This window comes from Bison bison, unplaced genomic scaffold, assembly GCF_000754665.1.
Source record: "Bison bison bison isolate TAMUID 2011002044 unplaced genomic scaffold, Bison_UMD1.0 scf7180017864254, whole genome shotgun sequence".
In the NCBI taxonomy this organism is placed as follows: domain Eukaryota; kingdom Metazoa; phylum Chordata; class Mammalia; order Artiodactyla; family Bovidae; genus Bison; species Bison bison.
The window spans coordinates 10,073,396-10,088,786 of record NW_011494826.1 but is presented as its reverse complement, the minus strand read 5'-3'; the positions used below and the strand labels follow the sequence as shown (position 1 = coordinate 10,088,786).

Sequence of the window (15,391 nt, the reverse complement as noted above, 5' to 3'; positions counted from 1 at the left end):
TCTTATACACAGGCTTCCCTGGTGGCTCAAACGATAAAAAATCTGCCTGCAGTGCAGGAGACCAGGGTTCACTCCCTGGGTCAGGAAAATCCCCTGGAGAAAAGAATAACCCACTCCAGTATTCTTGCCTAGAGAATTCCATGGACAGAGGAGCCTGGCGGGCTACAGTCTATGGGATCATAAAGAGTTGGACATGACTGAACAATTAACACTTTCACTGTTACACACAAAAGCAAGAAAGAACTTCACAGACATAATCTTGAGTTAAAGAAGCAGACAGAAAAGCATACCATATGGTTCCATTAATATAAAGTGCAAAAGCAGCAAAAGTCATCTCCCCAGTGCTAGAAATCAGGACAGTGGTTCTTTTGTGATAGAGGGACGGGGAAGCTTGGTGGGCTGCCGTCTATGGGGTCGCACAGAGTCAGACACAACTGAAGCAACTTAGCAGCAGCAGCAGCAGGAAGGCCCACGGAAAGCTTCTAGCATGCTGATGACATTCTTCCTTGACCCAAGTGGTAGTTATACAAGTGTGTTCACCGTATGTTAATTCAGTGGGCAGTATCCTCTCATTTTCACAAGTTTTTGCTAAGGAAAACCTACAGTGGCTGACCTTTTTTCTGCCCTCAAGATAAAGTTTAAATGCCTTAGAGTGCCTTACCAGGGACCTGTGTGAGCCGGCCACTGGCCACCCCTTCAGTAATGTCATCCCCTCACCTCCGATCATCTGCACGTTTTATTCCCTGTGCCTCAAACACTCCCCTTCTCTCCCACAGACTGGCTAACTCCCTAACCATCCTTCCACTTGCAATGTACACACACCTTCTCTCAGAAAGCCTTCTCTTATTTTCAAGTCTGAATTGTATTCTTCCTAGCACCCTAAACTTCCCTGACTCACTACATTTTTAAATTCAGTATCACCTCTCGGCACCACCCCCTGCCGCATCAACCTGTAAGCCCTGAAGAGAAGGCAAGGAACCAGAGCGGCTTGTTTCACCTCCCATGGTGCCTCCCTTTCAGTAAATACTGCCAAGTGAATGAAGAGCTGAATAAACCAAGTGAATGAAGATCTGAATAAATGCAGAAATGTGTACATTTTCTTCACTAATTCATTAACTTACTTCTTTGCAGAGGTTTCCAAGATCAGCTCCAGAGAAAAAACAGGTTTCTGCTGCTACCTTTTCTAAGGAAACGTCAGGCCCCATTGGCGTGTTTTTTGTACAGACTTTCAGAATAGAAAGCCTTCCCTGGAACAAAATAAAACATAATATGTTTAGAAGCTTAATGTTTGACATAATGTTATATTAAAACATATAGAATTTTCTATATTACAGAGAAAGTATATATATTTAAGAATTAAAAAATAAGAATCACTTTTTCTCAAGAGGTAAGAAAGTAAATGTGACATCAAGATAAATTTTAATATTTTTAAAAAGTAAAATAGATTAAAAAAGTGTTTTCATCCCTTCAAAATCTGATAAATAAAAAATGCATTTTCTGTGTCTTTCACCACTCACTGCCAGTGGCTCTGGATGAGAAGGACAAAGGGTTTACTGATCCTTTGGCTGTGGATACATTATATAATCTCTGTAAGCTCAGATTTCTCCACTGTAAAATAAGGATGCTCACCCAGATAATCACCAAAACTCTTTAACGCTTTAGGATTCTTCCATTCTAGCTGCAAAATAATTTTGAGGGGACTCCATAAACTCAGTATTTTGAGTCTTCCACAAAGCTGAAATTACTACCATTTTTTAGGCTTATGTTTCTCTGAAAACAGGGCCAGAGTATCCAGCAAAAGCAGATGAAAATGATAATTTATGATGAGCCATTAGATAAGAAACACACAGAATCCAATATAGGACACACACCATGTACACTTACATCCAGTCAGGAACTCAACTCTGCCGTCTTCTTAGAGCTCAGACACTGATGTGTTATTAGGAATGCTCACACAGAGTAAATGTGCACAGTGATTACCTTTTCATCTGGAGGAGGAATATAAATAATCTTATCTAGTCTTCCAGGCCGTAACAAGGCATCATCTAACACATCAGGTCTATTTGTTGCTGCAACAACGATGACATTGCTATTGAAAATTTCTTGAAACTCTAGCTGAGGGAATATATACAACACAAAGTAACATCAATAAGTTGTTAATTAGTAAATGTATTTTTTTTTTAATTACAAATCAGCAGGTCTGTTTGTTTTTAAATAGGAGAATACTGTTCTCTTCAGACTAGAATGCTTACATTTCCTATCCAGACCACCTTCTCAATATCAAGGCACCCTAGAAACAAATTATTAATCAAAGAGCTATACAACATGCACACGGTGAAGGGAGTGATCAACCCCAGTGGGGCATCTCTCACTGTGAGAACTGATGAAAAAAAGCTCTACACCACAGCAGAGAACATCTATCTGCTGACCTGAATGCATCTGAGCCCCAGCGAGTGATTACAACTTAAATGCATGACTTGAAAAGACAGAAGCATCTGACTAGCACATAGTATACCTATGAAAAGTCTTGGCTCTCATGTTCTTGAGGAGGGAGATTTATTTTACCTCTTTTTTTGTTTTTTTCTTTACAGAGGCAAAAATATGACAACTAATATAAGTTGCGTGTATATAAATCCAGGATGAAGATTTTAAAAAAATATATCTAAGAGCTGCTACAGCAAGGCCTTACACATGCTAAGCATTCAGAATTGTTGAACTTAATTTTCAGATCAGTTTTCCAGTAATGTGATCTCTCAAAGCAATGAGTTCCCTGTATCTGCAAGTATTTTAGCAGACTGGGTAAACACCTGTCAGAGGCTATAGAAGGAATTCCTGCTTTATGAGAACTGATTAGAACACCTCATGCGTCCCTTCAAATTCTAGTGGCATATCTTCCTAAGGAGCTATAAGACTCTCTTTCTATGGAACAATTTAAGAAATGGGAAATAAGAAACACCAAGAAGAAACAAAAGCTTTGGAAGGAAAAGGATTTCCAAAGGTCACTTTAACTGCATTAGAACCAAGGAAACCTCAACAAAACTGGAAGTTTTTAATTACTGACTATTGGAAATAATAGTCTGTTTTGTTTCATTTCACATAAAACACTACTTTATGAGGATACAGAAATAAGAAACTCCCCTCTCCACTAGCAATATGCAGTTACATTTCTAATCTTAGGAAAAAATTCACATTCACACATATCTAAGATACTTTATTATAAAATTTGCCTCATCTTCCCAGCTAAATCACAATTTTACCAGCTCTGTAAAAATCCTAATAGTCAAACTGAAATTATATAAATGTATGAGATGAATCCAGCATAGGAAAAGACAGCATAGATGCAGTCTGTTTATTGTTGGCCTGGATTTTGGTGTATCCTGGCTAATAAATACCTCTTCATTTTTTTCCAGCTGCTTGCATTTACCATGTTGATCTGATTTACTTCCTCTTCTCTCTATAGTCTTCAATCCAACACCATCTAATTCATTTAGGAGAACAGAAAGAACACGATCTTGAACATTACATTCTGTTCTGCTGATTGATCGAGAGCCCAAGATTGAATCAATCTCATCCAAAAACACAATTGCTGGTGTATTTGCTCTTGCTTGTCGAAATACCTTTTGTTCAAAAGTGGAAATATTAAAAGGCTATACATCATGCCTTATTCATATGAATGAATGCTTTCTGCATTACTATTTATAATTTTTAAAATATAAAAAGAAAGATTCTAAATGTCTAAGAACTGGGGAATGAACAAATAAAGAACAGTATTATACAGGGGTTAAAAATCTTATTTTCAAAAAACATTTAATATTACTGAATTTTAAAAGTGGTAACACTAAGCTAAATCACAATAAAGATATATATGTATGTATATGTATATATATGTGAATGGATATATATATGGTGGTTTGGTGGTTTAGTCACTCAGTCGTGTCTGACTCTTGTGACCCCATGGACTGTAGCCTGCCAGGCTCCTTTGTCCATGGGATTCTCCAAGCAAGAATACTGGAGTGGGTTGCCATTTCCTTCTCCAGGGGGATCTACCCGACCCAGGAACTGAACCCAGGTCTCCTGCATTGCAGGTAGATTCTTTACCAACTGAGCTATGAAGGAAGCCCGGATATATATATATATAAAAGATGAGTGGATAGTACATAAATATAATGAGTGGATAGGTATATATACATATATATATATAATGAGTGGATATACATATATAATATCCACTCACTCCCCTGCCTAAGGAAACAAAACGACAAAGAAAATTCACCGAAATGTTAACAGTAAGTAGAGAGACTATGGAGGATTTCCTATTTATACTTTTCTAAATTTTCTAAGTTTTCTATACACAAACAGGTATAACATTCTTAACAGGAAATATAGCCAGTTACATTTAAAAAATAAGGTTTATCCTTAAGGCATGAAACAAAAATTCAAAAGTAAACTTAACTACATGAGGGAAAATAAACCAACCAACCTGAGACAAGATTTTCTCTGAATCTCCAACAAAAGGCGAGAAGAGATCAGCTCCGCTCACTGAAACGAAAGAGCAACAACAGCTGGTGGCCAGGGCCCTCACCAGCGTGGTTTTGGCGCACCCAGGGGGCCCATATAGGAGAACTCCCTTTGGTTGTGTCAGGCCCATCCTAACAAATTCCCGAGGGAATTTCAGAGGCCATTCAATGCTCTAAAAGAACACAAAAAGAGACAGGACACAAAAGGAGACAGTTGTTTTAGTAAAATGTGAAAAAAAAAATTCAATAAATTCATTCAACAATCTTCAGCTACCTGCTATGAGCTGGATATAGGGTCCAATCTCCACACAGCAGCCAGTGAGCTTATGACATAAGTGAGGTCACATCACTTTCTGCTTAAAATCTTTCAATGACTTCTTGTCAGAATTACAATATTCAAATCCAAATTCCTAACTATCACTGCTTACAAGGCCTAACATAACCCCCCACAGTTTGTTCCCATCTCAGGGCCTTTACTTGCTAGTCTCTCTGCTTGAACACTCCTTTGCGATCTTTATATGCTATTCTGCATCACTCAGATCTCCACTCTACAGTCATTTCCTTGGAGAGGTCTTCCCTAACCACTGTAGTTAAAACAGACCTTCCTCTTCCTAGGAACTCTATGCTACTATCCATTTTTTATTTTTGGAGCACTAACTCATTTGCTATCTGAAATTACTGTATTCCCATGTTGAGTTTGTCATTCTGCTCTTGCCGGAATGTAGGCAAAGTTCACCTCTAAATCCCCATCACCTAGAATGACACCTTCACAAAGTAGGCACTCATTAAATGTTAGCTGAATTATAAACAAATCCTCAATACCTCTGAGGTAGATGGTTTTGTTATCATCATAATTTCAGAGATGCAGAAACTCAGGCTTAAAAAGTGAAGTAACTTGCCCAGGCCTTATTACCTTATTATGAGTGAGGTAGCAGAACTAAGACTAATCCCAGACAGTGTAGGTCAAGAGCATGAGTTCTCAACTACTGATACATTGCCTCTACAAAAAAAGACAGACAAGATCCCGTACTAGAAACTCCTATTGTAATTGGGGAGACAGGCTTAAAAACTACCAACAAGGCCAGAGTAGGGCATTCCGTGGACAAGGAACAAATATATACAGAGACACATCAAACCATCCAGTTCATCTCCCAGTGGTAAGCAGAACAGAGTGGAGGATGTGGGAGGCAAGGAGTGATGGAGCTGAAATGGAAGTAGGAGTCAGATCACACTGGGCCTTCATAGTTTTAGTCAACAATGAGGAAGCAGTATGGAGAATGAACTAGAAGGAAATGAAACCAGAGGGAAGGAAACTACTTAGCAGTGGTCAATGAGTGCAATGACTCAGACTACAAAAATAATAAGGCTGGATGTGTCACAGGCAGCAGAGATCATGTGGTTGGGATGGACTTGAAACATACAGTGTAAGTGCACTATATGCAGGGGGGAAGTCCAGAGGGGAAGGTACATGACATGCAACATGACATCCATTTAGAAGACAGGTCTCTGACTTAGGGGATGGGGCAACAGGCTGTCTTCACTGCGAGAGGGAATCCAGCTGTAGAGATGGAATTGGTAAGCTGAACTCTGGACATGCCATGCTGAATCCGAGATCCCTGGAAGTTATTTAGTAGGCAGGGAGTTAAGTAGTTTTGATGATCAAAAGAACTATCTGCACTGGATATAAAGATTTCTGAGTTAGCTGCTTTCAGGAGACAGCTGAAGCCTGGGACACGCTTCAGGAGATGAGAGATGAAGGACTCACTTAGAAAATGCAAAAAGAGGACTCTTGGGAGCTTGGAGAATTAACATTTAAAGTAAGGGAGAGGAGTGCTCAAAAAGGTAGGAAAGCCTAACATCTCAGAGCTAAAGGAAGACGGTGTGTCTCACAGGAAAGTATGGCTATTTTGTGAAGATTAAATGAGAGCATATAAAAAAATTAGAGTATATTTAAATGTGCTTTAAGAAAATAAGAGATATCAAGGGAACATTTCATGTAAGGATGTGCACGATAAGGGATAGGAATGGTTAAGGACCTAACAGAAGCAGAAGAGATGAAGAGGTGGCAAGAATACACAGAAGAACTGTACAAAAAAGTCTTAATGAGCCAGATAACCAGGATGGTGTGGTCATTCATCTAGAGCTGGACATCCTGGAGTATGAAGTCAAGTGGGCCTTACGAAGCATTACTATGAACAAAGCTAGTGGTAGTGATGGAATTCCAGCTGAGCTATTTCAAGCCCTAAAAGATGATGCTGTTAAAATGCTGCACTCAATATGTCAGCAAATTTGGAAGACTCAGCAGTGGCCACAAGACTGGAAAAGGTCAATTTTCATTCCAATCCCAAAGAAGGGTAATGCCAAAGAACGTTCAAATTATCATACAATTGTATCATTTCACATACTTACAAGGTTATGCTCAAAATCCTAGACTTCAGCTGGCTGAAGTGAACTGAAAACTAAATGTACAAACTTGATTTCAAAGAGGCAGAAGAAATCAGAGATCAAATTGCTAACAGTTATTGGATCATGGAGAAACCAAAGGAATTCCAGAAGAACATTTACTTCTGCTTCATTGACTATGCTAAAGCCGTTGATTGTGTGGATCACAACAAACTGTGGAAAATTCTGAAAGAGATGGGAATATCAGACCACCTAACCTGCCTCCTGAGAAATCTGTATGCAGGTCAAGAAGCAACAGTTATAACTGGACATGAAAAAACTGGTTCAAAATTGGGAAAGGTGTACAAGACTATATATTGTCACTGTGTTTATTTAACTTCTATGCAGAGTACATCATGTGAAATGCCGGGCTGGATGAAACCCAAGATGGAATCGAGACCACTGGGAGAGGGATATCCCTGACGTTCAGTGGTTAAGACCCCACACTCCCGAGGCAGGGGCCCTAGGTTCAATCCATGGTCAGGGAACTAGATTCCACATGCCACAATGAAGATGGAAGGTCCTGTATGATGCAACTAAGACCCAACACAGTCAAATACATACATACATACATACATACATACATACATATATACATACACACACACACATATATATATACATACACACATATAAAAATGTATAAAGATTACTGGGAGAAATATCAACAATCTCAGATATGCAGATGATACCACTCTAAAGGCAGAAAGTGAAGAGAAACTAAAGAGCCTCTTGACGAGGGTGAAAGAGGAGAGTGAAAAAGCTGGTTTAGAACTCAACATTCAAAAAACTAAGATCATGGCATCTGGCCCTATCACTTCATGGCAAAGAGGAAGGGAAAAGGTGGAAACAGTGGCAGATTTTATTTTCTTGGGCTTCCAAAATCACTGTGGACAATGACTGTGGCCATGACTTAAAAGACGCTTGCTCCTGGAAAGGAAAGCTAAGACAAACCTAGATATCTATTAAAAAGCAGAGATATCTCTCAGCCGACAAATGTCTGTATAGTCAAAGCCGTGGTTTTTCCCAACAGTTGTGTACAGATTTGAGAGTTGGACCATAAAGAAAGCTGAGTGTCAAAAAACGGGTGCTTTCAAATTATGGTGCTGGAGAAGACTCTTCAGAGTCCCTTGGACTGGAAGAAGATCAAACCAGTCAATCCTAAAGGAAATCAACCCTGAATATTCACTGGAAGGTCTGTTGCTGAAGCCAAAGCTCCAAGACTTTGGCCACCTGATGCAAACAACCAACTCACTAGAAGACCCTGATGCTGGGAAAGAGGGCGGGCAGGAGGAGAAGGGGGTAACAGAGGATGAGGTGGTTAGAGAGGAATATCGACTCAATGGACATGAATTTGAGCAAACTCTAGGGGATAGTGGAGGACACAGGAGCCTGGTGTGCTTCAATCTGTGGGGTCACAAAGAGTCAGACATGACTTAGTGACTTAGCAACAACAACAAAATGTGCCTATCCATGGATACAAGGATTCCAGGGTTCACTGTAGATACAGCTCCTAGTTAAGATAAATAAATTATAATGGATACTTAAAAATTAGTCTTGTGTGTGCTCAATTTGAGAAACCTACTTTCTTATGGCAGGATCACCCAAAGGGGAATTGGAAAAATTAATTTTTGGAACTGCAGTGCAGGTAAGAAAATCCAGTGAGCTGTGACCCTCAACAGCCACTGTGAGAATCAGTATCAAGTAACTACTCAGGCCAAAGTGACTGTTAATTATAAATTTGTGTTTTTACCAGTCTCGGAGTAAATTCAGGCCTATGAATGAAGAATCTGTACTTATACAGTCTATGATCTAAGAATCAGTTTTACATGTTTAAATGTTAAAAAAAAAAAAAAAAAGACTATTCTGTGGTGTGAAAATTATGACTTCAGTGTCTATAAATAAAAATCTCATCAGAACACAAATACTCATTACATATGACTGCTTTTGTGCTGTGATAGCAGAGTCGAATGACTGCAACAGAGATCATAAAACCTAAATTATTTACTCTCTGGTCCTCCACAGAAAGAGTTTACTGATCCTTCATCTAAATTAGAAACTCTTTAGAGCAAAACTAAACAAAAAGGTGAAGAAAGAAAGTATGAAAAATGGCATTTGATGTCTGCAGAGTCCAGTTAAACAAGGATGGAAAAGCGATCATTAGACCCGGATGTTAGGTTCACATCAGTGAAGGCAGCCATGTTTCAGTGCCACTTGTTTACAGCACAAATGCATTACACTTAGACCGTCCTACTCTACTGGCTTAAGCAGAGTCTCTATCTCACCTGCTTTAATTTCAGTTTTACATCTTCAAGGCCACCAATTTGCTCCCAGCCAACAGGTTTGATGTCTGCCACTCCAATGACACTTCGAAATGATGAGGGTTGGATCTTTTTAAAAGCTTCAAGGAAGTCTGTTTCATCAATCGTCGGATTGTCCTGGTTCTGAAGTAATCCACCCCAAAAAGCAAAATCAAACCAAAAATCAGGTGGGCCTTTTTTGTGGCACACAAACATGATTACTTTTTTATTGTGATCCTCATTTGAATTTATACATCTATTTTTTTGTCACTATAAAGAAATTTATAATACATGGTATGAAAAAACTAAATGTCTCCCCAACTCCCACCAATCTTCATCCCCAGAGAAAGTCAACAGTCTCCTGTATATTCTTCCAGTATGTTTATGACATATGTATATCCTTTCAAAGAGAGACACAAATGGGACCATACCGTACACATTAATTTGTACTTTTTCATCTCTCAGGAATCTTTTCATGTCCAAGAATACAGTAATACCTCATTCTTTCTGACAACTGCATAATATTGCATGAGTATTTTAATGACACCCTTCTGTTGAACAGAGGTTTTCCAGTCTTTTGGTACTAAACACAAAGCTGCAACTGAATGTCTTTGTACACATGTTCAAGTATTTTATATAAGACTTTCCTCAAAATAGAATTACTGTGCTTAAGAGTATGCACACTTACAATTTTCATAGCTACTATTAAAATGTGCTCCAAGCTGTATCAATAATATGAAGCTGTTTTCCCCACACCTCTCTAACACTGGACATGACCAGACCTTAAATGTCTGCCATTGTGACAGAGGACATGGTGTTTACTATTGCGTTAATTAAGTTTCTTCAATCGAGAGTGAGGTAAAAGGAATAATGGAATTAGAAAATAAATTTTGCAACCATTACAGTAATGGCTATTTGAGGCAAGAATCATCAGTGGATGCCAATCTAGGGGAGAGAAAGTCTGACGGGGAACAGGATGGCTGCATTGTCTTAGAGGGTCTCCTCACAGATTTCTTATTAGTTGCAAGGGGAAAAATAACAACTCCAAAGCAGATAAACTGGACCAACGCTTGACTAGTTGATCGCACCAGTCACCCACAAGAGGCACCCCCAGTGAGGAGTAGGTGGTCACACTATGTCTCCACAAATGACATCCTAAGGAGGACACACTAACATTTAATGCAGTGTTCCTATTGGGCTTGCATAACCTGAACGTAACTAGGAGGAAACAGATACACCCAAACTGAGAGATGCTCTATAACATCACTGACTTTAAATCTTTAAAAATGTCAATGTCAAAATGTCGCACACACACCAAGAAAGTGCTATGGAAACGTTCAAAATTAAAGAAAACCAAAAACTAGACATAATATATTATCCTGGACTAAATTCTACACTGAAGGAAAAGGGTGCTACAAAACGAAACAGCCAGCAAAATCAGAATAGGGACTGTAGATCTGACAACATTTTGATCACTGTTAAATTTCCTGAATATAATGAGATTATACATACTCATTCATAGGAAATGGACACTAAAATATTAAGAGACAACAGGTTAAGATGCCTGCAACCCATTTTCAAATGATTCAGAAAAAAAAAAGAATGCATATATGTATACAGTTGACCCTTGAACATCATGGAGGTTAATCTGCATTTAAGTAGAGGAAGCCCGACAAATCTGTTGTTCCCCACATCCGTGGGTTCAGCCAGTTCTGGACCGTGCACTACTTGCAGGATTTACTATCAAAAAATATCTACGTATAAGTGAACTAGAGCAGTTCAAAACCATGTTGCTCAAAAATCAACTGTATATATACAGAGAGACAAAGAGATGAGAGAAAACAAAGGAGGATAAAGCTAATATGGCAAAATGTTAAAAACTTGTCAGTTTGGATAAAGGAATTAGCAGGAGTTCTCTACCTTCAACTCTCCTTGAAGTTTTGTTTAATTTTTAAAATTTTTTCCCTGAAGTTTTAATTATTTCAAAATAAGTTTTTAAAAGAGAAAGAATCAAAAAAGACTAATCTTTAAAGAAAGTTGAGGATTTTTCATGTTTATTAGTCATTTGTAATCCTTTCACCGTCAACTACCAGTTTATCAGTTCATATTTTACTACACATTTTCTCTTAGATTGGTCTTATTGCTTTGTAAGACTTCTTTCTATACCAAGGAAATTGGTGTTTTGTCAGGGGCTGGCAGTATTTTTCCCAGTCTGTCTCATGTCCTTGCCTTTGTTTATAGTAATTTGTTTTGCTTTTGAACTTGTCATCTTTTTTAAAAATAGTATTGTTTTGCCATTCTAAAATGCTCAAATCAGTAAATTATCTTCTTTTTGGCTATTAAAAATTCATATTTCTATTTGTAATATCTGTATTATATTTAAGTATTTAACCTTACATCAAATTCTGAATATTTAGTTGTCCCAAAATTTCCATTTTCAATAACAAACTATTTTATCCCATTTATGTAAGATTAAATAAGTGAATATGTATATACAGAGCTATTCTTAACAGTGTTCCTAAAAATGCTAATAATTATAATCTCTGGGAGATGAGCTTTCAGACAATTTTTATCTTGTTTAATCTCTCACAAATAATGTTATTAAATAATTTTTTTAAATAGCACCTTTTTTTTTTTACTAGCTAACAGTATCAGATATTGGGTAAATGAATACTAACACACTTTAGGTGAACACCAACTAACATTTGAAAATCCCATTTACACTTCCAGATCATTAGTGTGTATATATTACTCACTTGATTTTCATAACCCTTTCAGGCAGATAAAATCCTTTCCCTTCCATGTGTATATGTTTATGTGTTAAACTGTACTTCCAATGCTTTAATAGACATACTTGACAAAAAGCTGAACAAACTCTAATGTGTCCTCATCTACCCTGTAATAGAGGCAGCAACAGCTCCTCAGCTGCCTGGAGATGGAGAAAGAAATAGATGGAACCAGTACCTGCCCAGATGCCTCCGTCCATTCTTCCTTTTTGCCTTTCTTTTTTCCACTTCCCCTGGTTGTTTATGAACTCAGCCATCACCTGTGCTAACTATGGCTGGGCAGGCCCTCCTGAAGTAGCAGTGGGCTCCACCCTAGGACAACTGCAGCTGGCTGGACCACCTAAGCCAAGGTGCTTTAGGTCAAACCTGGAACTTCAAAGCAGAGGGAATTCTAAATGTAAACCTCTGTTTCCACATCCTGTACTCTTGTCCTCCCTTCAAGAGGCATATATTCTCACATCTTCACACATGGGCCTTGTCATTAAATCTTTAAGCACTTCTGGTTCTAAACCCCAAAGATGAGGACTTAAAGTTCATGTAATTCCTTCCCTACCTTCAGTGTAAGAGTAAAAATAAAGGAAAAGAAGATGAGGAAGGATATAAATTAATTAGGTAAAAATGTTTTCAAAATCTAGGATAAATCATCCTTTTATGGTTTAAAAAAAAACAAAAAAACCTCAAAATTAGGAGTAAGATCAAAGGACAATTTTAAGTGTTACAACAGAACCCCTAGCACAATGAAATTAATTTTTTTCTGGAGGAGTTTAGGGACTCAGGATGACTTATTACATACAAAGTGAACAGATTTTCCAATCTATAGTGTTGAAAACTACTATATTTAAGTTAATATCCCAACTATTTTTTCAAAAGGCACTCATGAATTAAGGATTTAAATGTCAAAGATGAATTTAAGTAAAATTCCAGGCACTTAATCTTCTCCAGAGTAAGAAAAGGTTCTTTTCCCTACAAGATGCGTATTGATAACAAAGGGAAAAACAGTATCTTAACAATAGGGAATCTCAGAGATAACCACCTTATCTAAGATATCAAATCAGTAACAGGACAAAGATATATCATTTCTACCTAACAGACACAATGAGAAGAACACAGTATCATTTCTGGAATATTTCTGCCAAAAATGCAAAACCTGAATCAAATCATGAGAAAATATCAGTCAAACCTACACTGAGGAATATCCTACAGAACAACTGAACTGTACTCTTAAAAATAATTAAAGTCATAAAAGAAAGACTGAAGAAGTTTCTAGATTAAAGATTAAGAAACCATGACAACTAATAAATGCAATGTGTAATCCTGGATCAAAAAATATTTTTTTTTCTTTTAAAATTTTTGCTACAAAGGAAATTAATGGGACAAATGGTAAGGTTTGGATAAGGTCTATATAGATTAAGTAAAAGTTGGTATTAATTTCTTCATCTTGATTATTGTTTGTACTATTGGTTAGTCTGATTTTAGGAAATAAACACTCAACTTTTCAAAGCTATGTGGGCATTTTGGCTGCATTTGAGAGTATAAGTATATATACATAAACATTCATACACATGAAGAGAGTATGATAAAGCAAAGGGGGTAAAATGTTACATTTGAAGAATCTGGGCGAAGAAAATGCAAAAATTCTTTGTCCTATTTTTGCAACTTTTCTCTAAGTCTGAAGTAGATTCAAAATAAAACGAAAATTTTAAAGACACATGTTTGATTCTTCTGGGGTCACAGTGTCTTTTTCCTTATTGCACTGGGCTTTAACACTAAAGAGTTAGTATGGGAGAACGGGAACATGCCCTCGGCCGACCTAGAGAAGTCAGCTCTCTGTCCCCACTTTCAGTCATACACTATTTATATATGGAATTCAGATGTAAAAATACATATAAGAAACAGATGTCCAAGGTGTCAAAAGTTTCAAGAAAAGGTACTTACCACTTTTTTAAGTCCCCAAATTAACTTGTTACATTAATAAAAGGGTTAACGTAAGTCATAAACTAATATTTCTTACCTTCTCACTATGAAGCAGAGCCTGCATGGCAGCCTCCCTACAGAGTGCAGTCAGGTCTGCGCCAACATAGCCAACTGTCATTTCTGCAAGGAGGTTCAAATCAACTTGACCAGAGATAGGCATCTTTGAAGTAATCACTTGTAGAATTGCCTTTCTTTGTCTAAGAGTGGGAGTTCCAATGACAACCTATGTGCAAAGCAAGAAAAGAAAACATTTACAGCTTAAAAATATTTTTTTATCCTCACAAATATGTATAATAATTTAGCGAGCAAATATGGAACTATTACTAGGTACTCTTAAGTATGTATCTTAGATTCTGAATATGAGAAAATCCTTATTTTCAAGAGTGAAAAAGCTGGCTTGAAACTCAACATTCAAAAAACTAAGATTATGGCATCCGGCCCCATCACTTCATGGCAGAAAGAAGGGGAAAAGGTGGAAGCAGTGACAGATTTTATTTTCTTGGGCTCCAAAATCACTGTGGACAGTGACTGCAGCCACAAAATTAAAGGACGCTTGCTCCTTGGAAAGAAAGCTATGACAAAAATCTAAATGGCAAATGAGAAAGCAGAGATATCACTTTGCCAACAAAGGTCCATATAGTCAAAGCTATATACAGTCAGCAAAAACAAGACTGGGAGCTGACTGTGGCTCAGATCATGAACTCCTTATTGCCAAATTCAGACTTAAATTGAAGAAAGTAGGGAAAACCACTAGACCATTCAGGCATGACCTAAATCAAATCCCTTATGCTTATACAGTGGAAGTGAGAAATAGATTCAAGGGACTAGATCTGACAGGCACTAGACATAGTGCCTGAAGAACTATGGACTGAGGTTTGTGACACTGTACAGGAGACAGGGATCAAGACCATCCCCATGGAAAAGAAATGCAAAAAAGCAAAATGGCTGTCTGGGGAGGCCTTACAAATAGCTGTGAAAAGAAGAGAAGCGAAAAGCAAAGGAGAAAAGGAAAGATATAAGCATCTGAATGCAGAGTTCCAAAGAATATCAAGGAGAGATAAGAAAGCCTTCCTCAGCCATCAATGCAAAGAAATAGAGGAAAACAACAGAAGGAGAAAGACTAGAGATCTCTTCAAGAAAATTAGAGACACCAAGGGAACATTTCATGCAAAGATGGGCTTGATAAAGGACAGAAATGGCATGGACCTAACAGACGCAGAAGATATTAAGAAGAGGTGGCAAGAATACACAGAAGAACTGTACAAAAAAGATCTTCATGACCCAGATAATCACGATGGTATGATCACTTACCTAGAGCCAGACATCCTGGAATGTGAAGTCAAGTGGGCCTTAGAAAGCATCACTACGAACA

The 15,391-nt window shown here is 37.7% G+C and overlaps 1 protein-coding gene across 1 annotated transcript in view; it reads right to left on the bottom strand.

Moving 5' to 3' along the window:
- SPATA5L1 (spermatogenesis associated 5-like 1) overlaps positions 1–15,391 on the bottom strand; it is a 20,377-nt gene that overhangs the window by 752 nt on the left and 4,234 nt on the right. The window contains exons 3-8 of the mRNA XM_010847777.1: positions 14,057–14,242; positions 9,245–9,403; positions 4,481–4,690; positions 3,393–3,617; positions 1,981–2,115; positions 1,122–1,247 (exon numbers count right to left, since the gene is read on the bottom strand). Of these exons, the coding sequence (XP_010846079.1) occupies positions 1,122–1,247; positions 1,981–2,115; positions 3,393–3,617; positions 4,481–4,690; positions 9,245–9,403; positions 14,057–14,242 (1,041 nt within the window). The remainder of the gene's footprint in view (positions 1–1,121; positions 1,248–1,980; positions 2,116–3,392; positions 3,618–4,480; positions 4,691–9,244; positions 9,404–14,056; positions 14,243–15,391) is intronic.